The 27,570-nt window shown below is 35.2% G+C and overlaps 1 protein-coding gene across 1 annotated transcript; it reads left to right on the top strand.

Annotated features, from left to right (window-relative positions):
* The first annotated feature begins 6,273 nt into the window (after positions 1-6,273).
* LOC148588029 (uncharacterized) lies at positions 6,274-26,152 on the top strand. The gene is made up of 7 exons (XM_088513893.1): positions 6,274-6,454; positions 6,844-6,900; positions 23,161-23,298; positions 23,597-24,088; positions 24,213-24,371; positions 24,934-25,379; positions 25,469-26,152. Exons 1-7 carry the CDS (start codon positions 6,274-6,276, stop codon positions 26,150-26,152), a joined length of 2,157 nt encoding a protein of 718 aa, XP_088370019.1.
* The last annotated feature ends 1,418 nt before the right edge of the window (positions 26,153-27,570 follow it).

Consider the following 27,570-nt stretch of genomic DNA (forward strand, 5'->3'; position numbering starts at 1 on the left):
AACTGGCTTGCAGACAATATTATCGGCTTAAAATATTAGTGCATCGCATTAAAAAATTTCAGAAATCAAAATATGACTTGATCATTAGTGACGTCAATCTCCCACGAAAGCATTGCTTGCGTGTTATCGATCCGTAGGAGCTTCTTGGAATTTTCCTTTAGTATTAAATGAAATTATTTCCTTTATGTATTTTAGATTGTTTGCATTAAAAAAATGTTCCTTGACAACAAAGGAGGAGGACGGGATTCCAAGTCTTGAAATTCTAACAACAGGCTAGGCTTTCAGACATCATTTGGGTTGTTAAAACAATCTTAAAATATTAGTGCTTCAAATGCATTCATACACATTACAAAATTTTGGAAGACAAAAATATCAATGCAACATGCTTGTATTTGATCATAATTCAATTTTTAATTTTCCGCTTATAATTTTATTTTGTCAGAACAATTTTAGTTTTTGCTTGACTTCAATTCAAGTGTCTTGTCAAGTTATATTGGAGGCAAAGTTTTTTGAGTGCCTTGCTGAGTGTGTACTCGAGACAAGGTTTATTGAGTGCCTTGCCGAGTTGTACGCTCGGCAAAGTACTCAAAAGACCTTGTGCAGTAACCAACAAGAAGCCATTGAAAGTTATATTGGAGGCAAAGTTTTTTGAGTGCCTTTCCGAGTGTGTACTCGAGACAAGGTTTATTGAGTGCCTTGCCGAGTTGTACGCTCGGCAAAGTACTCAAAAGACCTTGTGCAGTAACCAACAAGAAGCCATTGAAAGCAAGTTACTATAAAAGATAATAAACGGCCAAATAAAAGGAGCATTTTTGGTCTCAATCTGCCCAAAAATTTGTGCATTAGCAATTCATTACTTATAATATTCTCAAAACAATTTGTGTGATCATGGGCTTAATATTTGGGATTATTACGGTGGCCAAAGTTCATCGACCACAAGATCGCTCCAAGAAATCAAAATCTGCTAGCTATTCGGCTTCAATTGTTTAGGAACAAGGCTGAGCCAGGCAAATATCTCTCAAATAGGAGGAGGGAAAGGCAAGTGAAAACCCACCTTGAAGGTCTCCTTGTTGAGGTAGATCTCGTGGAAGCTGGCCGCGGACAAGGGGTCCGTCATCCATATCGGGAGGCCTTAGGACGACGTACGGTGTCCGAAATAACGTAAAGCAGGTAGAACTTGTTGAACTCCCGTTCAAGCACCTTGGAACTCCTATTACCAAAATTAATCTAAAAGATGAAATATTCCATATTTTTTTATGAAAAAAATGCTGGCATTCTCATAATTTTACGTGAATATTGTTTTCTAAAATAAACTTATCCCACCAGTCTTTTATATTTATTTTAAAAAATAATATCAATGTAGGACTATGAGAACACCAAAAATAAAAAACACAATGAGAAACCTAACATTTCTTTTTTTTTTTCGTATGGAAAAATATCTTTGACCATTTAAATAGTTTAGAATAACTGGGGATTTTGTTTTTTTTTTTGTTTTTTTTTTTTAAAAAAAATACGGATTCTTAATCAATTAAGATTACCTAAAAATCTCCAAACCATATGATTAAGAGTACTGGATCCACTTCAAAATCTCATTGGGCCAACCAAATTTGCCCAGGCTGCCACATCAGCTGGGTAGTTTCCAAATTGCCCCCTTTATGCAACATTAATACATTACAATCTGGAATTTTCTTAAAAACAAATTTGGAAACCAGCTTACAGGGCAAAATGCTCTCTTCTCTCTCCTCAAGTAATCCCCACCCTTTTTCTCCCGCAGCCATGGAGCAGTGGCGGAGCACATTAGGGCCAGCACTGGCTAGCTGGCCCGCCCCCCCCCAAAAAAAAATTAAAAAAAAAAAATAATAATTGTAGGCAGTATTTTTTGAGTTATATGAGCATGCCAACATGGCCCCTCCAAAAACAAGAATTTTTTGACTTTTTGAATTGCTTTTTTCCTCCCCAACACCCCGTACAAGTCTTCTCTCCCTCTCTCGAGTCTCTCCCTCTCAAACGCTCTCTCTCTCCCAGTTGCTTTTTTATTTGGTTTATATTACTTCTTTGCAAGTTGCAAGGACAACTGGATCACAAGACAATGAGACATGTATTTATATTGATGAAAAAATATATTTTTTTTTAATTTTTTACCAATAGAATAATTTTTTTTTTTCAAGCGGACTTTTTTAATGTTAAACGCACTTTTAAACATTTCAAACGCAATCTTAAACAGAGTCTTAGTTATTTTAGTTCTCTAAAAGTGCGTAAGCTGCAATTTTAAGAATCTTTGTTTTTGCATTTTTGTTTCACCTACATGTTATCTTATTAATATATCAGTATTGGTACATATTTATGAAGTTGACCGATATAATTTTTGTTACATACATGCATGTGTAATGAAACAATTCATTTCTATTGTGTTTATCGGGGATATACCCCTTTCCAACCCCTCCCCCCCCCCCCCCCCCCCCCCCCCGCCTCTTCTTAGGCTAAAATTGCCTTCTTGGAGGCATCATTTGCCTCATCGAAGGCCCTATCCATCGCTTTTGGCGATTTATCCTATATCAATAGTTCCGTCGTCTCCTTCTCCACCGTCAACCGTCCATTCACCGCCAACTCCAGCCATCCTCAACCTCAAATCCATCCCCTTCTTAAAATTTTGAGATTTGATTTTTTCAAAATCATATTTGTCCATTTCAGGAAGCTCTACCCCTACGCGCACCACACCATCAAGACCCTGGGTCTCATCGGTACAAGGCGCAGCCAGCCCTGCCTTCATCTGGCAAGCATGCACCGAAGTGTGTTCAACACGCGCCGATGCGTGAAGGCTGGTTCCATCCGCTCCGCTACCTACCACTGGTCTACTGGATCCATTTGTTGTATCCCGCCATCCACTGACGAAGAGTGGTCTTCACACGGTGGTGCATGGGTCCCACTCACCGGTCGTCAATCGTAACCTTGCCGTCTTCCTCTCCTTCCACCGATGCTCCTGTTTTTTTTTTTTTTTTTTTTTTTTAGTTTTCATGTTTGGTTGTTTTAGTGCTCAGATTTAGTCTATTTCTGTGTTAGTTTCATTGCAATGTTTCGTTGTTGTGGTTAAGAGAGGTCTCTAAGTTGCAAGTGTAAAATTTTTCAGGCTGCTACCACGTGTGTCTCGTCTACTGTTGTCGCTAGTGAAGTCCCCATTGTGCTGCCCGCATCAAAAGACTAGATCTATGTTTTTCCATTTTCGTTTGTTATTTGCTTTAATGGTAGTGCACTTTTTAGTGCATAGTGAGTAATTAGATGGGCCCAACCTTGTGTTCGAAAGCTTTCTCGATTCGTCTCCTATTTTCACTTCCTTTCAGATCAAGAATTGAAATGACCCCCTTATGTAGGAGTGGGCAAATACCCGCCCCACCTCGCCCGGTTTTCCTCACAAAAAACTCGGATCTAGGTCCAATATTAGGATACCCGTGTAGGCTGGGGCGGGTTGCAAGTAGCATTTTGAAAAAATTCTAGATACCCGCCCGCCCCTCAATAACCCTAAACCTAAAAACCTAATACCCACAAACAATAACCCATTTCTTTCTTCAAGCCACCTCTTCTTCTTCTTCTTCTTTCTTTTCTTTTTCTCTCGCTCTCCTCTGTGCAACTTCTTCTTCTTTCTTTCATTTTATTCTTTCTTCTTTCCTCTTTGTCTCTCTCTCCTTTGCACAGTTGCCCCTCTCTCTCTCTCTATGCTCTGCGCCTCCCCCTCTCTCTCACTCTCTCTCATATGTGGCTCTCTTCTCTGGAACCTTGGTGATGCCCATACTCGTATAACCAGCCCAAACCCGCACCATCCGCCCCGCTCGGCCCCGCCCGCCCCGGCAAAACTCGAAACTTGACGGATATTGTTCATTATAGTCAGTCGGGTTGCGGGTCTAATTTTTAATACCCACAACCTGCGGGTTGGATACCAAAATACCCAATACCCGGTTTGATACGGCCTGTGCCCACCCCTAAAAAAAAATATCTAGAATTTTATTTTTCTTTTTGTTTTGTTTAATTATGGAAAGCTACAAATGCGTTAATGTAAATAAAATAAATAAATAAATAATAAAAAGAAAAAGGAAATGATTATGAAGATGTTCCACGTTGCAGCCTACTCTAGAAGTGAAGGTTCTCCAAATTGCAGCCAAAAGTGATAGTTAGCGTGTGTGGTCTACATTTTCTTCTCCACTTCATATATATCAGCACCAACAACAACTACAGGAAAGTTGGTTCCCAATCAATTCTAGAGATCTCTTTTTCTGAAAAGCAATGGAATGTTATTCTATCCAAATATCGTCGCCTTTGTCTTCCACTGTTCTCAACCTTCAGGTCACCTCGACACCCAAATAAAAAACTTAAAAAGAAAAAATTGATGAAATTTCTTATTCTTTTGTTACGTTTAAGAGTACCTCTCTTGTCAAAAAGGTGCAAAACTCAAAGATGCAGTCTTAATGGTAAACTACTCGGTTAGATGAAAAGTCTATGAAAACATAAAGAAAAATAGCTTGTGTGTGAAAAACAAAGCTAATGAGTGTTTACACTACAAAAACACAGGTCTTTTATTGATGTGGCAAACAGTAAGCCACTTTTTGCCACGTTACTAATTATTGACGTGGCAAAAGTACAACGTCAATAAAAAATTTATTGACATGTTGAATGTGCCACGTCACTATTCAGTAACGTGGCACATTCCACGCGTCAATAAATAACAACATGTCAAAGATTGCCACGTTTCTATTTTTAAATTCACTTTAATTTTTTAAAATTATGTTTAAATAATATACAATAGTGACGTGGCAAAATATCACACGGCAATAATTATTGACGTGTCAAAACGGCACGTCAATAACTATTGATGTGTTAAAATGGCACGTCAATAATTTTTGACGTAGCATTTTGGCACGTCAAGAATTATTGACTTGCCAGAATGCCATGTCAGTAATTTATTGACGTGTCATTTTGACACGTCAATAATTCTTGACGTGCCAAAATGCCACGTCAATAGTTATTGACGTGCCATTTTGACACGTCAATAGTTATCGACATGCCATTTTGACATGTCAATCAATTATTGACGTGTTAAATGGCACATCAATAATTTATTAACGTGGCATTTTGGCACGTCAAGAATTATTGATGTGTCAAAACGACATGTCAATAGCTATTGACGTGTTAAAATGGCACGTCAATAATTTTTGACGTGCCGTTATTTCACACGTTAAAAATTAATAATAAAAATTATGTGTTTAAAAAATAATATTAGGTAACAAAATTTAATTGGTATATACCCTATACGGAGTATGCTACGCATATGAAGAGATTGCGAGCATTGAACAATACGCCCTATTGCACTGGGTCGAAGAGCTTCGTCAGGGTGACACATGAGGAGGTATGTGTGAAAAATTAATAATAACAATTATGTGTTTAAAACATAATATTAGGTAACAAAATTTAATTGGTATATACCTTATACGGAGTATGCTGCGCATATGAAGAGATTGCGAGCATTGAGCAATACGCCCTATTGAACCGAGTCGAAAAGCTTCGCCAGGGTGACACATGAGGAGGTATGCATGTAATTTACCCTATACTTATAGATGTAAGCATTTGAATATATATAAACATATTTGTATGTTCTATGATTTCGGCAGGCAGTAAGTGTGGGCACTCCTCCTACATGAGCACAATCTTACATCAAGACACACAAGAAGAAGGATGGTCGATATCCGAATGACATAATCAAGGAGAGATGTGTATGCTACTCACCTTTCATATGTTGTTTTGCTTATATATGTGTGATAATTTATTTACGATTAATAGTTGTATGATGCACCAATAATTAATGTAACATACTAGAGAAGATGGAGGAGCTAATACTCACGGACCCTGCAGCATCGTTGAGCGTGACAGAGGTGACAGTACGGTGGGCACCAAACGACGCGTACGCCCAAGCGATTGGAAATAAGCCTGAGTACACTGGTAGGGTTCGACAGGTTGGACCGAATATTCTACCTATGCGGGGCAGCATACACTCATACTATACACGGTCACAGGCACAGTCACAGAACCTCGGGCACTCCGCGGTCTCAGAAGAACTTCTTGACAAAGAACTTGAGGCGGAGAGGGCATAGCACAAGGCACAGATGGATGCGCTGTTGGCCGCAGAGCGGGAACAGACAGTTGCGCTGGTAGCTTGGCAGGTGGCAGAGTAGGTGGCCGCGCAGATGGCCTGCGAAAGATTCGCAATTGGCTGAAAATGAGGCTCATATGGCGGCACATCTTGCGGAAAAGGAAGCTCAGATGACAGCAATGTTTGAGGCCCGTTTTCGCCAGCTCGAGGAAATGATGAGGTCGAGCTCAGCGCCCGAGATGACTCAATATGAGGGAGCGCCAGACAGAGCCTCCCCACCCTTTGTGATTGTGAGATCGTCGGTCGATAGTGGATCAGGTAATGACATTTTTTAATGGTCAATGTGATTTAGAACTATCCCTATATATATGTGCACTTCTAAATTTAGAGTTTGGATATGTTGTACTGATTGTCATTAATGATGTTGCAAATCCTGTTGAATTTGGTTTATATCTTGATTGGTTTGATGGTAGATGTGGGTTAGGGCTTTGCATTTGAAGTGTTTGGTATCGTGAGATGGACCACTATGGTCCTTGTAGAATGTGATGTCCATTTGATTTGATCATGAAAATATGTTGGGGGTGTAGATATAAATCTGAATTTGTCGAGTATGATGACTTTTATTTACATAGTGACGTTGGTCAATGATTAAGACTTGATAATATTCTAGAACATTGTTTGGTGATTGTTTGTTTTATCATTTGCAGCTAGTGACTATGGAGAGGATGCTATTGATATCAATGATGACTTGGATTTAACAAATGGTTAGCCATTCGCACTTGGTGTACATAAGTTATTTTGTTGATGTAATTGTATTTGTGATAATTTTCTTGATGTGTGTCTATATATATATATATATATATATATATATTTGTGATAACAAAGATAGTTTTATTGTGTCTTGCAGCTGGTTTTGGTTCATAGTTTGTTAGATGTACATCGAACTTGTATGTTTGTGATCGACGTTGATGGATATGTATTATGTTATTTGCATGGATCGATGGATAGTTTTGTTGTAGTACATGTATAAGTTGTAAATTAGGTTAAAGCCAAAATTCGGGTAGAACCCCGAAAAAATTCAAAAAAAATATATAGGGGGAGGCAAAAAAACAAAATTTAAAAATGACCAATTTTTTTGACGTGTCAAGTTATGACGCGTCACAATTTTCTGATGTGTCATAACGTTTGACACGTCAGAAGATTTCTGACGTGCCATTCTTGACACGTCAACCATTACTGACGTATCAGTAGTGACACGTCACAAAATTTATTGACGTGGAAGGAGTGGCACGTCATAAAATTTTTTGACGTGTGATCAGTACCACCACATCAGAAAATTTTTTGACGTGTCAATTTGCCTCGTCAATAATTTGTTGACGTGGCAATTTGACACGTCAAAAACATTTTTTGATGTGCCACTTTTTGACACGTCAAAATATTGACATGTTAAACTGTGACACGTCAGAAAATCCCCGTTTTTGACACCCATAATTTTAACGCCCGACACACGTCAATAAAGTTTAGTGACGTATTAGGCCACCTAACATGTCAAAAACACCCTGTCAAAAAAAAAAAAAAAAAATCCATTTTTTATAGTGTTAGTATGTTAAAAGTGTATAAGGTAATCATGCAATATTGAAAATATGGAAGGATGATGGGTGAATTGAAATGGGTATGTTTTATCATCTGGGATTGTTTCAAAATGAGTAGGGTAGATTAGAAACAATCTTAGCAGTATGAATATTGTCTTTTTTTGAATTAGTTTTTGGTCTTCCTGTGAGTAATTTTTGCACGGTTATGTCGACCGGACACAAATCATGTTTGCTGCAATGTTCATCTGATTTTACTAGAGCACGGAGCCTGACATTATTACTGATTGAATCTTCACATTTCAAGGAGATGGGTTCGGAAATTATCATGTTCACACTACAAAAAAAAAAGCAATTTTGTGACGTGTCAAACAGTACCTTTTTTTGCCACGTCAGTAAATGTTGACGTGTCAAAACTGGCACATCAACAATTTTTTTTTTGACGTGCCAAAAGTGGCACGTCAACATTTACTGACGTGTTGAATACACGTCAGGATTTACTGACGTGTGACACGTCAGTAAATTTGAATTCAATTTTATTTTAAAACTTTTTATTTAAATAACCTAAAAATTTAATATTTACTGACATGTCAAAGTTAGACACGTCAGTAAATATTGACGTGTCACTTTGACACGTCAATAATTTATTGACGTGTCAAAGTGACCAGTCAGTAAATATAATGTTTATATATATATAATATAAAATAAACATGATTAAAAAAAAAAAAAAAAAGAAGATAAAAGAAATTCCTGACGAAGGAATATGCCTATACTTAGATTTAGACAACCATGACTCTGCGCCACATTTTTCTTTCTTAGGAACAACCTTCTTATTCCAATGTCTTTGGGATTTCAACTGAGAATAATTTGGTCTAATGTGACCAACAATCCCACAATGGTAACATGTAAGAACAAACTTAACATGAGTTTCCTTGAAAGAGTCTTGAATTCGGGCTTCACACATTTATTCATGCAAGAAGTTTTGCCCTTATCCAAGCAAGCTATATTGGCTTTAACTTCTTCAACTTTCACAGACTCAACAAACAAAGTTTTTCTTTCAAAAAAAAGAAGCATGTGAAGTAGAGGCACCCAAGTTATCAATAAGCATAGTATTCTCAAATTTCAAAGAGTCAATTAAGGCATGTGATTTAGGTAATTTAATAACCAAAGACTCTTTTTCATGCTCAACATCTTTAAGCTTTTTAAGAGAAATTTTATGATGATTAGTCAATTTAACAAATTTCTTAAAGAGCTTTTATAGGCCATCTAAAGGTTAATCTCCTCATTAATATTCATGGTAAGGGACTGAGTAGTATTCATAGCAAAGGAGTCAAGGATCTCACTCTGATATCAATTGAAAAATATATGCGACTCCAAACGACACCTAGAAGGGGGTTGAATAGGTGTATGCAAATAATATACGGAATTAAAAATTAAACAATCATATAACCAACCATTCACCAAAATATGTAAAGCAGTAAATCAATCTAACACATATTTTTGTGATAAAGATGAAACCTTTTAGAAAACTCTTTAAAAGCAAAACTTTTTCGGGGGCCGCCAAACCCAGGAAATCAATCAATTATAAAAGAATAAAGATTACAAGAAGTTCACACTTTCAAAACTTTTGCAATTGACGCTTCCTTGCATAAGACAAGCGACCCACTTGACTTCTACCGCCTTCAGAACCTCTTGAACAATCATTCTATTTGATCTCCTTTATTGAAACTCCGGTAGATTTCGGTTGTTTATGATATGTGATGAAGCCACAACCTTTAACTCCAAGAGAGATTAACTCTAACGCTTAATATCTTAAACGCTCTCTTAGCCATGGAATTCTTATGCGGAATTTCTTACAATTTCGTATATAATAGCTCTCTATATATAGACTACAAGAAAACCTAGTACTAGTGAAATAGGAAGAAAACCTAGTACTAGTTGGAATAGGATTCGTCCACATTTTCGTCATTATCTTCCAGGAGAATTTTGGCATGGCAGTACGTCCGAATTATGAAAATCTTATTTCGTAAAAATTTGTAGAATGTTGTGTTAGCTTTCCAATGCTGCTGGTTTTACCTCAATCCGATTCTTAAGCCGAAAGTTATGGTCTAAATACCAAGTCAGGTGCAGGATACAAAATTTAATCAAATCCGATTTTAACTATAATTAAAGAATTTTGATTTACTCATTTCTTTGATTTGATTAAACTTAACCACATCATATAGGTCTTCTATTATGATTGATTAGGCTTAACCACATTTTCTAGGTTTTCTCTGGATATCTTATATGTACGAGCATCTCGTTGGTCCTCACACAACCTCGTATGTACTCACTGCATATAGGATTGCAGATGAATATAATTTGTCACTGAATTTGGCAATTGAAAACCCAATAAAGCTCATTGGATGAACCTTCTACAGCTGCTTTTGATTTACCTAAACTGATTGATGATCATTTAGCCACATCATACAAACAGAGTCTTTCCAATAACCTCATCGCTCCAATAGGGTAAGAGTACCTTCTACCCATCTCCAAGATTATCATTGTTTTTCTAGTCTAGCTACTTTTGTGAGGCAAGTGCTGAAGTAATGATACAAGAAGGACTAGAGAATCCTCCTAATGCTGACCCTATTTGGCAGAAAACTATGTCTAATGAACTAGATGTCTTTACCAAAACTCATACATGGAACCCGATGAATTTGCCTTCTGGAAAGTCTATAGTGGGATATTGTAAGTGGGTTTATAAAATCAAGACTCGTGTTGATGGAGCAGCGGAAAGCTATAAGGCTCACTTTGCTGCAAAAGTTTTTTCTCAAGAGTACGGACTATGAAGGGACTTTTGCTACTATAGCTAGGCTAACCTCTGTTAAATTTTTCCTTGCAGCTGCCGTTTGGCAGTTATTCTAGCTATCAACATTGATTAGGATTGAGACATAATTTTTTATTTGTATTCAAAATATAGGAGTTTTGAGAAAGGTATTTAATTTGGTGTTTTTTTTCTTCTTTTTTTCTTTTTCTGGTTGATAATTGAAACATGATTATCTTATCTTTTGTATCGTTTGAATGGTTTAATGAAGCTGGTGAAAGAGGCTTGGAAGAAGCAGTTGGTAAAGAAATTCTGCTGCTTGTCCCATGGAATAGATAGAGGATTGGGCTTGTGGAGGCCCTCCGTTCCAAAAAAAGGCTGGTTACATCACTTTCTATTTTCTACTATCACAACGAATTTCTCGTATCTCACCTTCGATCTTCATATGGATGCTGATTTGCTGTCTTCAAACTGGTGCAAATGTACGAGTTTGATTCGTCATGTTCAATTGATAGAAATTGAATTCAAAATTCCGGTGTACAATTGTGGCGTTATAGAACATATTTGGCTTAGTGCCAGGGGAGGACATACCATTTGCCCACAGCCCAACACCATCGTAAGTTAGAGTTGTAGACAAGAGTAAATGTTTGTTTTTTATTCTGGGATGCTCAGTCAATTAGAGGAATCGCTTAATCACTTATTTTTTCATCTTTTACTCGTCTCTTGTTCATTTCCATATAAAAGATTTTACAAATAAAATTACTATTAAATATTTGGAACCACACGTACGTACACGTAGATCCCACATATTAAATGGTAGTGTTGAAAAAAAGATAACCAAAAAATTGACATGTAACACTTCTTGTATACTTATGAAATAAGAATATCTGAAATGTTCAACCAAATGTCAAGTATTGGGTGAGGGAGCTCGAGTGCCAACTGCCAAATCGACATCTCTTTATTTTTTCATAACAATGTTTCCTTCTTTATTCATTGCATAAAAATAAGGGTTTTTTTTTTTTTTCTTTCTAATTTAATAAGGAAATAGTTATAAGGAATGACCATTTCCACTCTTAATCCGAAAGGAAGAAGAAGTGGACGATCCTAAAAACAAAAAAGGAGTGGCTGAGTGGGCTCTTCAACAATAGACCCAAAGCAAACTAAAATAGTGCAAAAATAATTACAAAAGGTAAGAAATTGGTCAAACAAGTGACCTGATCCTATCAAGGGGCCGCACAAGGTGGTTACAGAAGCAAAAGAGACACGAATTAAGGCAAGCCTAAGTGTGTTGTGGTCGGATAGGGTCGAAGAAGGCGGCGTTGGGAAGCTGAGAGGCCAGCGATCACGGTGGACTGGCAGGTGTTGGGGGAAATTGACTGGAGAGAGTAGATCTAGTTTTGAAAAAAACTAGATCTAAAAACCAACAAATTTCAAGGTGACGGCGGATGGTGCAACACAGAGGTGAACAAACGGCAGCAAAATGAAGGCTGAGCGAAGAAGATGAAGGAGGCTAGAGCTCCTGGTCTGGTTGGAGAGCACAACAACAAAAACTAAATAAGAAAACAACAAAAACAAGAAAACAAAAAAAACAAAAAAAAAAAAAAAAAAAAACAAAAAAAGAACAGAGAAGAGGGAGGAGAATGGAAGACTCCATATCTCCTCCCTAGAGAAACCTCACTAATTAAGGAGGTGGCTACTCTCACCGGGGAGATGGAAGGAAAAACCTATGTTTTCATAAAATAAATTCTAGAGAGCGGTTCTCTTTGATATTAAAATTTTAAGTTACACGGATAGTGGACCCTTCATCAAAGGTCAAGAATGTGCAGAAAGGGAAAGGATGCAGACCCATTAGCCGCTATAAGGTATATTGGTTTAACAGAACAATATCATAGATACAATGAGAAAGTTATTCCATCCAAATCTTATCTATATATGCTTTGTTAACTCTTTCAATGTCACTGTCCCAGTCAGTTTCTAAATCTACAGCATATTTTCGCAAATCATGTCCTTGGCCACTTCCTAGTCCATCAGAATATTGTCAACTAGACACTGATTTCCTTGCTTTTTCTTCTTCGCTACAAGTGTATTTTCAAACGCAATCTCTTTCAATGCCTCTACCAATCAGTGATAATTCTTCCATATGTCTAATAATTCATCTACTAGCGATCAACGATTTGTTCTTAGAAAAGACATAAAGAGAAAACGAATGACAAACCGGAGATCTAAGATCACTACTCTGAAGGTTTTGTTCTTAGAAAACGACAAAAGGGATAATTAAAACCCAAAAAAATACCAAAAAACTTTCGCCCCGTAGATCACTGCTGAAAGCAAATCTAAATAAAAGACATACAATAAGCCCTACAGATCCTGAGCATCACCAGACCCACCACTATATTATTCAAAAAAAGATAAGAGCTAGGGGAAGTAGAAACAAATTTATTTCTTCCCTCGTCTTAGAATGATTCTCGTTGACATCTCTTTATGATTTGGAGCCCTCTATGGAAAATTGAGACCCCCTTAATCTTTAGTAAATTAGAAGATGATTTTTGTCTGGTTAATGAATTAATTCTTAAATTGATAAATTATTGATTTGGTGAGGAATCAATGTTATTCTTCCTTTCTTTTTGATTACTTTGTCCTCTTATTCAATTGTTTTGTTTTCATTTATTTACCGAATCAATACTTTTGTTCACATGTGATATGAAACCATGAGGAACATAGAGTAATTCTAAAAGTCACTTTTGTGTCATTTTTGTATCATTCTATGAATGTGGTGGCTTTTAAAATTATCATTTAATCAAAATTCAATAATGATCAATCACAAGCCCAATGGTATTTATGTTTGCTGTTTTATTTTCTCGTTGTATTTCTACCTTTCGGTGTTTGTTCACCGATTTTGTTTGTTGGGATTTGGGTGCTTTTCAATGTTGTTGACCCAACCTTTCTCGGTGCTGGTTCTATGGTGGTTCTCTCTGCAAGAATACTGGAAGGTTTTCTTTCGGTGATTCTTGTATTGCGGTTGTTAGTAGCCCTTTGAGGCCGCCCTTTTTCTCTTGATGGGCCGGATCATTCATTTGATCCATTTCCAATGGCTCTCTGGTTCTCTTATGGGGGCACCGTTTTCTGGTTAGTTCAGGGTTGTTGTGTGGGTTGTCTACCCATTTTATTTTCATAGGATCTCTTGCAATAATAATTTTAAAAATCACATCATTTTTAGAGTAATACAAAAGGGACTTCTAGCATTACTCAAAAACATATCATATATGTAACTGGCATCCAAAATTCAGAAAGTGCCGTAGACTCCTAAAGCAAGAAGCAGTGCGGCATTCCCTTTCCCCTTTTCTCGCATTTGAATAGAAAAAGAAAAAGAAAAAGAAAAAAAAACACTAGTGCGTTGATGAAAAAAAAGACAAGAAAAAAAGGCACCACTATCGCAAAAAGGAAAATAAATAAATAAATAAATAAATAAAAAGCCACAAGTAGCAATGATTCGCTTATATAAAACAAATAAAGAAATTAAAAAAAAAAATGATCCACATAAGAAGAAAAAAAAAAAAAAAAAAAAAAAAAAAAAACCCAAAAGGGTGATTCATTTAAAAAGAAAAAAGAAAAAACAAAAGTAATAATCATTCATGACAAACGCCCGGCCAGTGACCTGAAATAACAACTAGAAGAAGATGAAATAGACGTTTTTCCGACAATCACAACCAATTCAAATTTAACAATAAACACACGATTTCACCAAATTAAAAAATAAAAATAAACACAAAAAATTTAGTGATAAAGTCAACCGATTAGTAAATTTAGAACTTCAGTCATTCTATTGTATCAAGCCTCCTCTACGATCCAAAATTTCAGTGGACGAATATTTGATTTTATGTGGGTTAATGAGGTTTAGCTAGGAGGTTAGAGATCGATTGATGCCACACGGATACAAAAATATCTCTAAGAACACAAAACAATGGCCGGTTTTTAAAAATTGTGCCTTATATATATATATATATATATATATATATATATATGGGCATCGAGAAACTTGTGATTTAAGAGCTTTCTCCGTGAACGGTAAGCTTCATCAAGCTATTTATTTTCATCTTCATTTTAGGACTTGTCAGACCTCTTCCCACATTTTGAAGAATAAAGTCTTTTCTCTATTTCATTTTTTTATGTTTTTATATTTATCCTCACACTTTCTCCCTCTTACCTTTATGGGTTTGTAACTTTATAGGAGTGGTTTTGAGAATAAAATATTAATGAAAATAGAATAAAAATTATATTTAAATATAATAAAGTAAAATTTAAAGAATTTATTATTTGATAATTTTGCATAGCCACTAGTTAAACTAGAAAATAGAGTTTTTTAGCCAAATTTTATCTAAAGAATAAAGAGTTCACTAAGAATATGATTTTGAAAAGCGCTGATAGGTGTTTAGAAAAATCGCGATTTAGATTTTAAAATCGCAATTTTAAAATTGTGCATTTTCAAAAAAGTACCTCATTAATTACCTGCGATTAAATCACAATTTTTTAAAAACACAATCTGATCAAACAATTAATTAGAATACTAAATGCACCTTAAGGGTGTGTTTGAGATTGCGATTTTTCGTAAGAATAATCTACGTTTTTAAAAGATATCGCAAAACGTAAGACGTTTGACATTGCGATTTAAAAAACACTTAATTTAAAATAGGAAAAAAAATCTGTGATATCTATAAGCAGGCTAGGGGGTGCTTATTCGAAGAAGTACGAATTTAAACTAAAATCACGATTTTGCATAACAAGTATTTGATAAAATAAGTACTTTTTAATATGTTTTACCAAATGTCTTTATGATTTTAAAAAGTAACGATTTCAAAAATACAATTTTTAAAAATTGCAATCCCAAACGGACCCCAAGTCTTATTCGGATTGTAGTTTAAGATATACCATTGTAATCTTATTCAGTTGTTCTTTCATTTATTTAATAGCATTTTTTTTTTCTTGACATATCAACACAAGGAATGAGAGAGAAATTTAAAGTACTATTGACCTCCGCTTCATGAGACGTGATCTCCATTCAATTGACCTACCCCTTGTGGTCAACACATTTTGAGACTTGAAGTGTAACACCCCACCCCAAATGATATGATATTATTTATTTTGAGCCAAATTTATATGATTTTAATATTGGGCTTACCTAAAAAAAACTCATACCATTAGAAAGAGCATATTTCATATAATCATATCATATTTTTCGCACCTAAACCATGTAGGACGTCACATGGGGAGCTGGAGAAAAAAAAGGACACAGTTGCTTGAATGAGATATGAAATGATGAGGACCATATATATCGTATAAGTAAATTGCGTTCGGAAAATCAAAAAGTGTCGTGGACTGATGGACTCCTAAAGCAAGAAGCACTATCGCAAAAGCAAACGGCAAACACGTGCGATCATCATTAAAAGCAGAGCAAGATAAAAGTGAAAATTATTAATTTATTTATAAAATAAAAATAAAAATAAAGTAACAATGATTCGCTTACGAAAAACAAACGAAACATATATATATATATATATATTAAAAAAAGTGGAAATAAAAATGATTCCAAGCCACTTCCCCCGGCTGGTCTTGAAATTTTTACTTAGTTTTAGAGGAACCAAGGGCCCCTCTTGGTGGTATTGGGTTATATATACAAGTTTATGAAACTTTAATTATGATTCGTACTTTTATTTAACTATGTTCTCAAGTGACGGCAATGGAGATTATTGTAAAGTTTCATTAATGAGAAAAGAAAAGAGATGTCGGATGGAGGAAATTGATAATAATTGTTACCTATGATGGAGCTTAAGTATCTCCACATGCCTTACATATAAGTTTAATCGTGTTTAATTATATGAACTTTTAGACACTCTTTTCTTATAAATCAAGTTTTCAAGAATAAATCCTACCTAACAATAATTCACTTAATATATATATATATTACTCCTGTTGGAACTTTGATAACCATATATTTTGACGAGTCATGTATGGATGAACATCATCTTCCTCGAAGCTTTTCAACATGTGGACGTCTTTCTGACACCAAATAATTTTTTAATAATAAAACATTGAATTTAAAGGACTCACACCTTTATTTTCTTGTACTAATCGTTGCTTAGTGCTCCATGTTGAGTGTCTGTGCTTTTTTTTTTTTCTTCAACTTTCTTCTTTTTAAATAGTATTAATTTTAAAATTAATCATTTAAAATTACCTTTTAAAACATTGCGATTTGAAAATAAATAAAATCCACATTTTTAAATCACATGCAATTGATTCTTTTTTAAAAAAACTCAATTTGTAACGATTAAATTGTAATTTTTTGTGGGTAAGAGATAGTGGAGTTGCTTTATTTATTTATTTTAATTTTTTCAGGGTGGGGGACGATCGTGGAGCTGCTTGGTTTTGAAGTTTGTTGTACCATCGGGGAGACGCTTACAAATGGGCGGCTCCAACCGCAATAAAAAATTAATTTTTTAAAAAGAAATAATATAATATTTATTAATTATTAAAAAAATTAATAATTAAAAGTAAAATTATTAAAAAATTAAAACTATTAAAAAAAAAAAGGAAAATAAAAACTGAAAGTGGCCAGAATGGATCGCAGTGAGGTACATATTTATATGAGCTCATAGTACAAAAGTCTATAGCAGAGAGATAATAGCAAGCTATAAAGTATATTAGATATGTTATGTGGGAACAGCCTGAACAGTTTTTCTAGTATTAATTAAGCAGCTGGCCATGGCTTACACAAAGGATGCATCAAACTTCCATTAGCTAGTATGGATATATTTGAAAAACTTATCTTGTCTTCCTAGTTTATTCCAAGGAATTCTTTCTATGGTGCTTCCCTTTTCGAAAGCTCGTATTAGACAATCAGGCAACTCTCGCTTATACTTATGTGAGGACAAAACTTGATCCTAAGCCTCCATATGTTTCGGTGTAAAATGATTTCCTGAAAATGATTTTCGTATTTTACGATGTTTTGTACGACGTAAACTGGTGGATAAACTGAAATCATTTTCTGTTAACCAAAATATCCTTAATTAATTTTGAAAAACAGTTTCAATTTTTTAAAAGCGTAAACCATTTTTCGAGTTTCAGTATCTCATTCCAAATTGACAAACCCAACTAGAACGTCACTGGGATCTGACCGGGACTTGACCAGGACTCCGCTAGGATCCACCAGGACTCGCCTGGGACCCCACCGGGATCGCGCTAGGACATGCCTCGGACAACGCTGGCATTGCGCCAGGACCTGTCCGAGACCCGCTTAGGACCCCACCGAGACCTCGTTGAAACCAGCCAAGACCCCTTAGACCCACTTGGACCGCTGGAACTCACCCAGGACCGACACGGGACCCTGCCGAGACTCAACCCATGACCCCATCAAGACCCACCTGGGATCGGAACGAGACCCCACCAAGACTTAGTTAGGACACCTTCGGGGCCTCATCGAGACAATGTCCTAATTTATAGTTTAAATGATGTAATGAAATATATATATAATTTGTGATTTTTTGTATGCCCCAAATACTGTAAAATGTTTTCCACTGAAAACATTTTTGACGACAGGTTCTAGGCGAGTCCCAATATATAAGTGCCAAATATCGGAAATGTTTTTTTGACATCGAATCCTAGTCGGGTCTTGACGGGGTCTTGGATAGGTTCTGGTCAAGACCTGGTCGTGTCCCAACGACGTTCTGGTTGGGTTCAAGTGGGGTCCCGGTAGCGTCCTTGTTGGGTCTCAGTAGGGTTCCACTGGGGACTCGATTGTGTCCTGGGGGTTCCGGGTGAGTCCTGGTTGGGTCCCAGTAGGACTCGTTTGGGACACCTCCGAGACGTGCTTGGGACATTTTTTGTAATTTAAATTTTAATAGGATTGAATGAAAAAATATATATTAAAAAAAAAAAACAAATTTTGTGATTTTCTGCTGAACATTTTTCGATGGAAAACATTTTACATCGAAAGAAACGGTGCGTAAGTCTTGAGAAGGAATCAATGGAAGAATATCAATTACAGTTCTGAATTTAGGAAATTATCGAGAAAAATCAACAATTTCCATTATTTCTTAGATTTATGTACCGGATTCAATTAAGTAGAATATTCCATCGTTTTTTTTTTTTTGGTCTTCAAGAAGGTTTTGTAAAAGAGAAATGCTAAATACCATATATTTATCTCACAACTATTTCACCTTGCTGGCACGGCTGTTCAAACAAACTCTTGGATATTTTATTTTTATTTTTCTAACAATGATTGATTTAAGAATTGGTTGGGACAACAATGCCAACATTGTGTGATAATTATGAGATAAAATTGTTGTATCTAGCATTAACCTTTACAAAACTCCAAAACTCTAAATTTGTTCCAAAAGTTATTAGATCAAACATAAATCTTCCATAAAAGAATACTTAGGCTCTGTTTATTTTGACATTTGGCTCATATAGAAAATCACAATTTTTTTTTTAAAAAAAATTATATTAACCTCTAAAAATCAATATTTATACAGAACATGAAAATATTAATATAATTTTTTAATAACATTTCCGGCGTTGGTGCACTGGGACAATCCCGAGACACTCCAAGGACCCTGCCATAAATACACATAAGTACAAGTCCTCGCTGGAGTTTGATGGTGTCCCAAAACAGCAGAATTGGTGGAGGAAGGTAGTAGTACGGTAGAGTGCGGTGGACGGCGAGACAGTGTGCTGCGACAAAACACGTTTTTAATACTCAAGGTTCACTGCATAACAAATTCCATGCAATTTACTTACTACGTTCATGGACTTACGATGTTACTTTCCATAGTAAAACACTTCGGTATTTTGCCGGTTAGGAAGTTTGGAGGACTTTTGATGCATCATTTTGCTAAGATGAAGATGTCAAGCGAATACTCCATTTAGTCAGATTTGATTAGAATAGTCGATTGTGTTTTACTTTTTAGTTTTTAATTATTGGAAGCTCTGTGTTAGAAATTAATGATAGTATATATTTCAAATTGTCTCAGATCAGTTTCTTTCCCCTTTCCGCTTTAGTTTTTACTCTAATTGTTAGTATTGATGTAGTAACTCCAGCGAATTACAAGTTAATTAACACGAAGGTATATATTGCTAGTAACACTCCAAATTGATTATTCCAATTAACCAATTTTAGGCGCATTACAAGTACAATGTAATGGAACACAATATTGAGTTCTACATGTTTCATATTTTTCTCTTTAGTCTTTTGGTTCTGATTGATTTTTGTTTCTCCAGGTAATTAAGTCTTTAGTGTTTCTTCAATCAATGATATAACACTTGTTGATGTCGTATAGATCGACATTAGGTACAAACATGGATGCTAGCGTGTCAAATGAGATAGGTACTTGGCATATAACAAATCATTAACTTTAACTGTAAAGTGACAGAGAGACAACCTATTTAAAACTTGGGCAAAATCTAATGACTATATTATTGAAATTAGAAAGCCAATGACTAATTCTAAATAAGATAAAAACCAACTGGCTAAATAAGATTTTTCCCTTATTTTAAATAGAAAAAGTATGGAATGCCAATCTGATTAAAATAGAGAAATTAGGAAATTACCACTAATTTAAAAATTATGAAATTTCCTACTAATTAAAAATGGAGGAAATTCCTGGTAACTTTGATATAGAGCTGTAAATGAATAGAGCAACTCACGAACATGCTCGGGCTCAACTCGAATAGACTCGTCTCGATATATCCTAGCTCATTTAATGAGTTGACCATGATCACAAAATTATGCTCAATTTGTAAGATATACTTGTATAAACTCGTCTCAATGCGTATAAACTCATATTACTTTATTTTTATTATTTTATAGTATTATTTTAATTTAATAATGAGAACATGTTACGTATTTTAAAATATAAAAGAGAATTGTCCTCCTGATTATATGATAGATATAACTTGAATTATTGTTTTTGTAATTGTTGAAATAAATATATGCTTTTGAGCGTGCATAATGAACTCATATACATAGTATAAAACAACCATATAAAATCAATAGTAGATTGTTTAAGATTCTAGCTAATTCAAATGATAAAATCCTAAAATTAATTAATTAACCAATAATATATATTTACGAAAAAAAAAAATCATGATTTTATTTTATATAATAAATGAATAAGTTAATTGAGAAGCTCACTACCAAGTTTAAATTAAGTCGAAAAATATAAACCAAGTTTGAATAGAGTATCTATTTCAATAATAAACTCGAATTCAGCTGGTCTTCGAAATAAAATTAAATAAATCGAACTTAAACATTCAAGGCCCCACTCCATTCTTTTACAATCCTTGTTTGATATGATATGGTTAGCTTATAGGAAAGCATTTGCTCGCGTATTATCGGGAGAAATTCCTTGCAGATTTATTTAATTATTATAGAAACGTTGCTGTTGAGAAGAAAACAACTTTCAAAAAGTATATGTACTCGCCTATACCGAATAGTGTTTTGTCCATCTGTTTTTATCTCTCGCGACCTTTTGGCCGAAACTCCTGCAACGTTGGGAATCAAAAGACTCGGCGTTTCTTCGGACTGCTCAAGAGGTTCTGAAGCTCAATCTGTAACGGCTAGAATTCGAACAGCAAGTACCTGTAATAAATCTTCACCATAATTGTTGTTGTTATCGTCATGAATTTAGCATTTTTCTCTTTCTCCTTACTATTATTCTTTGATTTTTACCTCTGTATCAATTTTTTAACACTAGCCAAGCATCATGCATTTTTCTTCTTCTTTTCGAATCCGTAAATCAAAATCTTGGTACTTTTGTCATGGCGGTTCTTATTTACCATTTTGCAAATCCGGTAGAAGAAAAGTTTTTGAAAAACCAGATGAAACATCTCAAAGCGGACTTCTTCTGGACAAGCTCTAGTCCTCGTTCAAAACATCGTCTTCTGATGATAATGCAGTCCATCAAGTAGCTGAAGACGGAGATAATAGTCATCAATCAAGTATGTCATCATGTTCTGAAATATCTCCAGCACCAGCAAGCAACAATTCAGCTGGGACATCACAATCACAAGGAAAGTACCCAATTAACCCAAGTGAAGATCTTGAAAGTAAACCTAATGCGAGTAAGTGTCACTCTCTTTCTCTTTGGCGTAACAGGTGACTGAGTTTAATTTCTATTTATCTTAGTGATGCAAGAGAAAATCGACATCAGTGTTATTTTAATTATGCATGTGTTTGTCGATCAGAACAATCTTAGTTTCATCCGGTGTCACATAGAAAAAAGTATTGCGAATGCGTTTAGAGAAAAGCTATGGGTGCCAATGTTTTTACCAAGAGATGAATATTAAGATGATGTGAAACCTATTTATTGGTACTTGTAAGATTTATCTTTATTAATTGTTACGATAATTTCTAATGAATAAGTTCCACAACATCTTAGTATCTATCTCTTGGTAAAGTGTTTATACCTACCTTGTTATCTTGCAAAAACTGCATCGTGAATGTTCTCTAAAGCACACCTTCTGCATGTATAAGCATGAACCAATTATTCTGATTTATCTTTGGCCAAAGTGTCACCTTTTGTAGGCCAAAACAATAATAACAAATAATGAAGCAAAAGAACAATTACAAACACACATGCCCACACACAAAGTACAAAAAATAAATAAATAAAAAATCTTGGTAGTTTTGTCATGGTGGTTCATATCTGGTAGAAGAAAAGTTTATGAAAAACCCGAAGAAAAATGAAGAAAAGGATCAATAAGTTTGTTGTGAGGGATCACTTTATATAATGCAGTGTCCTGCTAAAATTGGATAACAAATCATGATAAAAATAAACTACAACCAGTGACCGCGGGGGGGAGGGAATTGCTAACAAAAAACAGTATTTAAATTTGGGAAAAATTACAGTTACCCTCCAAAGTTGACATGCAGTATTTTTCAATTCGAACAACAAAGTTTCAATTTTTGCAATCTATCCCCACAAAGTTCCAATTTTTTTCAATTCGACCAATATTATCCCAAAATTTCCATATTGCCCATAATTTTTATTTTTTATGAAAAAATAAATAAATTTGGATTTGCAAAAATGGCCAGATGGCCAAAGAGCCACCCCGAATTTTTTTAAATTTTTTTTTTATAAAAAATAAAAAAATAAAAATTAGGGGCAATATGGAAAGTTTTGGATACAATTGGTCAAATTGCAAAAATTTGGAACTTTGGGGGGGTGAATTGCAAAAATTGAAACTTTGGTATTCGAATTGAAAAACGCTGTCAACTTTAGGGAGGCAAACTGTAATTTTCCTTAAATTTGTTAATAAAATATTTGAAGTCTAGTTTTTTTTTTTTTTTTTTTTTTTTCTTTTTTCTATTTTGGCATCTTAAAAAAAAAAAATAAAAAAAATCAATCCAGTTCGCCCTCTAAAGTGAAATTTGTACTTATGTATCAGTCAGTTTAGGTTGTGTAAGTCCAAGGAAGAAAACTTGAAATGATCAAGAAAAAAGAAAAGGAATTACAAAATGCATTTACTCTTGAATCATTCCTCTCTCTCTCTCTCTCCCTCTAAATCTTTAACTTGTAGATATCTCAACAATAACTTATCTAAAAATGTTCATATCCCAATATTATCTCCTACAACAGGTACGTCCTACAACAGCTCTACTCCTCCTCCTAAAGCATCGTCTTCTAATATCTCAAGTTCTGGAATATCTCCAGCAATCAATAATTCAGCTGGGACATCAAAAGGAAGGTCCCCAAGCCCAAATGAAGATCTTGAAAGTAAGTGTACCTCTCTCTTTCTCTTTGGTAATAACAAGTGACCGAGTTTAATTACGATTTATCTGCATGTTCTGTTAAGCACACCTTCTGCATATATTATATCTGCATGCACCATTTCTGATTTAGCTTAGGCCAAAATGCCACCTTCTGTAGGCCAAAACAATATAATAACAAATAATGAAGCAAAGAACATCTTAGAATGCATCCAAGTGGCATGATTTTTCTCCACGAGTTGTAATTAATACATTTGGGCCTTTTCTTTTTTCTTTTTTTAAATAAAAAAATTTAAAACTTCTAGGGGAAAAAAGGTTACTTAGAAACCGTGCCAAGTGTGCTCCCCTCCTTCAAGCTGCCATAAAAGGTGATTGGCCGGCTGCTAAGAAGTTTCTTGAAAAAAACCCGGACTGTGTTCGACTTCCCATAACGAGAGAAAAAGCGACAGCACTTCACATTGCGGCGGCTGCACAAAACACCACTTTCATAGAAGGATTGTTGTCTCCAGAATTAAAGATGACTTCGGAGGACGTGGCAATGCAAACTAGTTATGGATTTACGGCCCTTCACTCTGCTGCTCAATCAGGAAACGTTAGCATTGCTGAGCAGCTGGTGGGAATCAACAAACAACTGCCATTTATCCCTAACCAAAACGAAGAAATGCCACTCCACGTTGCAGCTTATCTAGGACAGAAAAAGATGGTCTCGCATCTATTCTCTCAGACTTCTTTTCGAAATTTGACTCTTGATGGACGCATTGACCTCCTTCATTATACTATTTGCACTGATATGTATGGTAAGCCCTACGTCTGACTGATGATTTTGAGGATTTCCTAATTAACCTTTATTGCAATATTTGTGACCATATTATAAGGATTTCTTAATTAACCTTTTGACAAATGTGCCGTTTTTATGGACAGATATAGCATTGGAAATTCTGGGAATGGATGCAGAATTAGCAACTGCCGACACTCCAGATGGCCCATATGGGTGGACAGCTTTGAAAGTGTTGGCTAAGAAACCTTTTGCAATTGGCAGTGAAAGTCGACCAGCATTCTGGAAAAGTTGCTTAAATTCCTGTTTGTTTGCCTCCATCCCGAACTTCTTTATTTGCACTTCTTTTATATATATATATACACACACGACATTCCCCAAGCAGTTCTTTTATTACATGCATTAGTCACAACTTGATGACCTTGGCATAGGAAAATGCTCTTATTTGATTTCATTAAATCTTTAGATGATATCTACTTCTAAACTAAGGAAAATTCTATGAGATAAATTATTTCCTATTTTATAAGTATTAATCTATTGTAATACTTGTACCTATTTCCTTTATACACACACACAAGGACATGGGCGCTCGTGTTTTTTCTTTTTTGGAAAAAGCTAGCATTTCAAAGGATAGAAGAGATTTAAAGCGCCTGGGTTATGCAAAGACAAAACATCTATTAAGAAGTTAGTAATTAGGACATGACTAGCCGCATCGAATGCTTTAGTCATCTGTGCATTTTTTTTTTTTTATACATATTTCAATATAATTTCTTATTAATGATATTGGTTAACTAATTAAATATATTCAATATTTCCTTATTACCAATTCACCTCTGGTTTTTGAATAGATTCGTTTCTTAACCACAGGGTTCGGAAGGGTCCATAACAAAGATTTGACGAAGACAAGAGACGACCATCATCAATTAGTTTATGAGCTTTGGAATATGGTTCACATTCCAGAGAGACGGTTCTCATTAAACTTGGATCGCTATGATGTGACTTTAATTTTTGAAGCAGCGAAAGTTGGAAATGTTGAATTTCTAATTGAACTTACAAACTCTTATCCTGACCTTTTGTGGCAACAAGACAAAAATCGAATGAGCATATTTCATATTGCTGTTTTATATCGTCAGGAAAGCGTGTTCAATCTAATATATGAGATAGGTGGTAACAAGGATAGCCTTGCAGCCTATGAAACTTTAGACACCAAAGATAACATGTTGCATTTAGTTGGACGATTGGCTCCTTCACATCGACGAAATATTGTATCAGGACCAGCCCTTCAAATGCAACGGGAATTCTTGTGGTTTAAGGTGAGTGATAATATTAATTTGTTTACCCTTCTAATTGCATATATAATGGTTCAACTCTTACCTGTCAATTTATACCTGGTCAATTGTAGGAGATAGAAAAGATTGTGCCACGGTCATGCGTGAACAACTTGAATTCCAAAAAAAAAACACCTATGGAAGTATTTATAAAGGAACATTCAAATTTGCGAAAAGATGGTGAAAATTGGATGAGGAACACAGCAAACTATTGCATGGTCGTGGCAACATTGATTGCTACTATGGTTTTTGCTGCAGCCTTCACTGTACCAGGTGGCAATGATCAAGTAGCAGGCAGTCCTATTCTTTTGCGAAGTAACTGGTTTATCGTATTCTTCATATCAGATGCAATAGCATTGTGTTTCTCTTCAATGTCAATAGTATTTTTCTTGTCAATTCTCACGTCACGTTACACAGAAGAGGAGTTCTTAAAGTCATTACCGTCAAAGGTGGTGTTTGGACTTGCCACCCTCTTCGTCTCCATGGCAGGCATGATGGTAGCCTTCAGCGCGACTTGCTTTTTGGTGTATAAAAGCGTAAAGGCATGGGCTCCAGTTGTTGTAATCACTTTGGCTAGTATCCCAATTATTTGGTTTTTTCTGCTACACCGTAAGCTTTGGGTTGATACATTCCTCTCAACATACAATTCTAGATTTCTTTTTCGGCCAAATGAACATAGACTTTTCCAGCAGAAGATGCAAGGCAAACAAAGAGGTTCAAGTGATCTTGAACAAGGAAAGCAAAGTAAAGACAATTGATTGGTATTTATCTAAAGTATTCCATCAAGACTTATTATAGTGTGTACATACTATCCTATAACATGTGGTATGCGAGGGTTTTTGGTTATAATTTAATTTTAAAAATATTTTGGTGAAAATGTCTTGGAAAAAAAAAAACAAAAAACATAAATAAAAATAATAATTGAAAGGAATTAATAAAGAAAGAAAAGAAAGGTTATATATAGAGGAATGCATTAAATTTAAAAGGTAGGGTTTCTAACAACCAACAATATTAAACCCAAACACGTAGCGGAAAATACAAGTAGTAGTTAGTAAACTATATTTATCAAAACAACCAAAATAATAATCATCAACAAACACACAACACAATATTTTGTTGATGAATAGAAAAACATTCAACAATGAAAAAACTTTTCAAAGCAGCCAAATCCAAGATCCACTCTACTATTATAATAACTAACTACAAAGAAAAGTAAAACTTACACTCTTGCATTTCAACTTAATAGTTTGTTGGACGACTTGCTCCTCATGTAATCTCAATTCCAACAAGTCCCTTGTTGATCGATCTTTTGAGAGTGAATCCTTATTGATCCCCACCAGTAGACTTTGGTTGTGTTTATGCAATCCCAACACATTACTTCGTTGTGCAGTCGCAACACGTTGATCCTTTAGCTTGAATCTTTTACCAAGAGTTACCACATGAACAAACTCTTATCCTACACTCAAGAACTTGTATTAAGTTCTTGGGACTTGTCTCTCTATATTCTTAATGAAGCCTCTAAATTTCGTGTGTCAAAGAGAAGTACCAAAGATTGAGACAAAGCAATCTTTAAATGGGAATAGGATTTTGTTGTAGCGGTGTCCGAACAAGTCTTAAAGTGTCAGGACATAGCTAGGGTTTTGTAAGTCTAATCGCCTTTCATGTCCAAACATTTTTCCTTGTTGTCTTGACATCTCTCAAGCTGAGAGACCTTGTCTGCAACAATGTCCATACTTGTTAGCAAACAAGATTCTCAGTTTCTCTAGGAGGAACTCATGTCTGGATATATGTCCTAGGTGTTCAGACATCTCTTCAACCAAAGAGGGTATGCTTGTATCCTTTTTGATTTAGGGTGGAATTAACAATTGACCAGCTTTACTAAAAAGATCATATCTCAAGTTTCGGACATCGGATTAGAGCAAGCTTGGTGACATTAGAAAGTTAACTCTAATATCCACAAAGTCCTGTTTCACGAGGGTTTGCTAGTTCCAACGTTTACTAGGTCAAGCGAGCTGCCTAAAAGGAGTCCCAAACGCCTCCATTCAAACAGAGTTGTAAATGAAGCATTCCAGGGAGTTACAGAAGCCTCTGTTTGATAGCCTATTCGAACAGGATTGCAAACGGATCATTCTAGGGGAGTCACAGTAACATCCTTTCGCTGGGTCGTTCGAATGTG

This window comes from Corylus avellana, chromosome 1, assembly GCF_965113065.1.
Source record: "Corylus avellana chromosome 1, dhCorAvel1.hap1.2, whole genome shotgun sequence".
NCBI classification, from domain to species: Eukaryota; Viridiplantae; Streptophyta; class Magnoliopsida; order Fagales; family Betulaceae; genus Corylus; species Corylus avellana.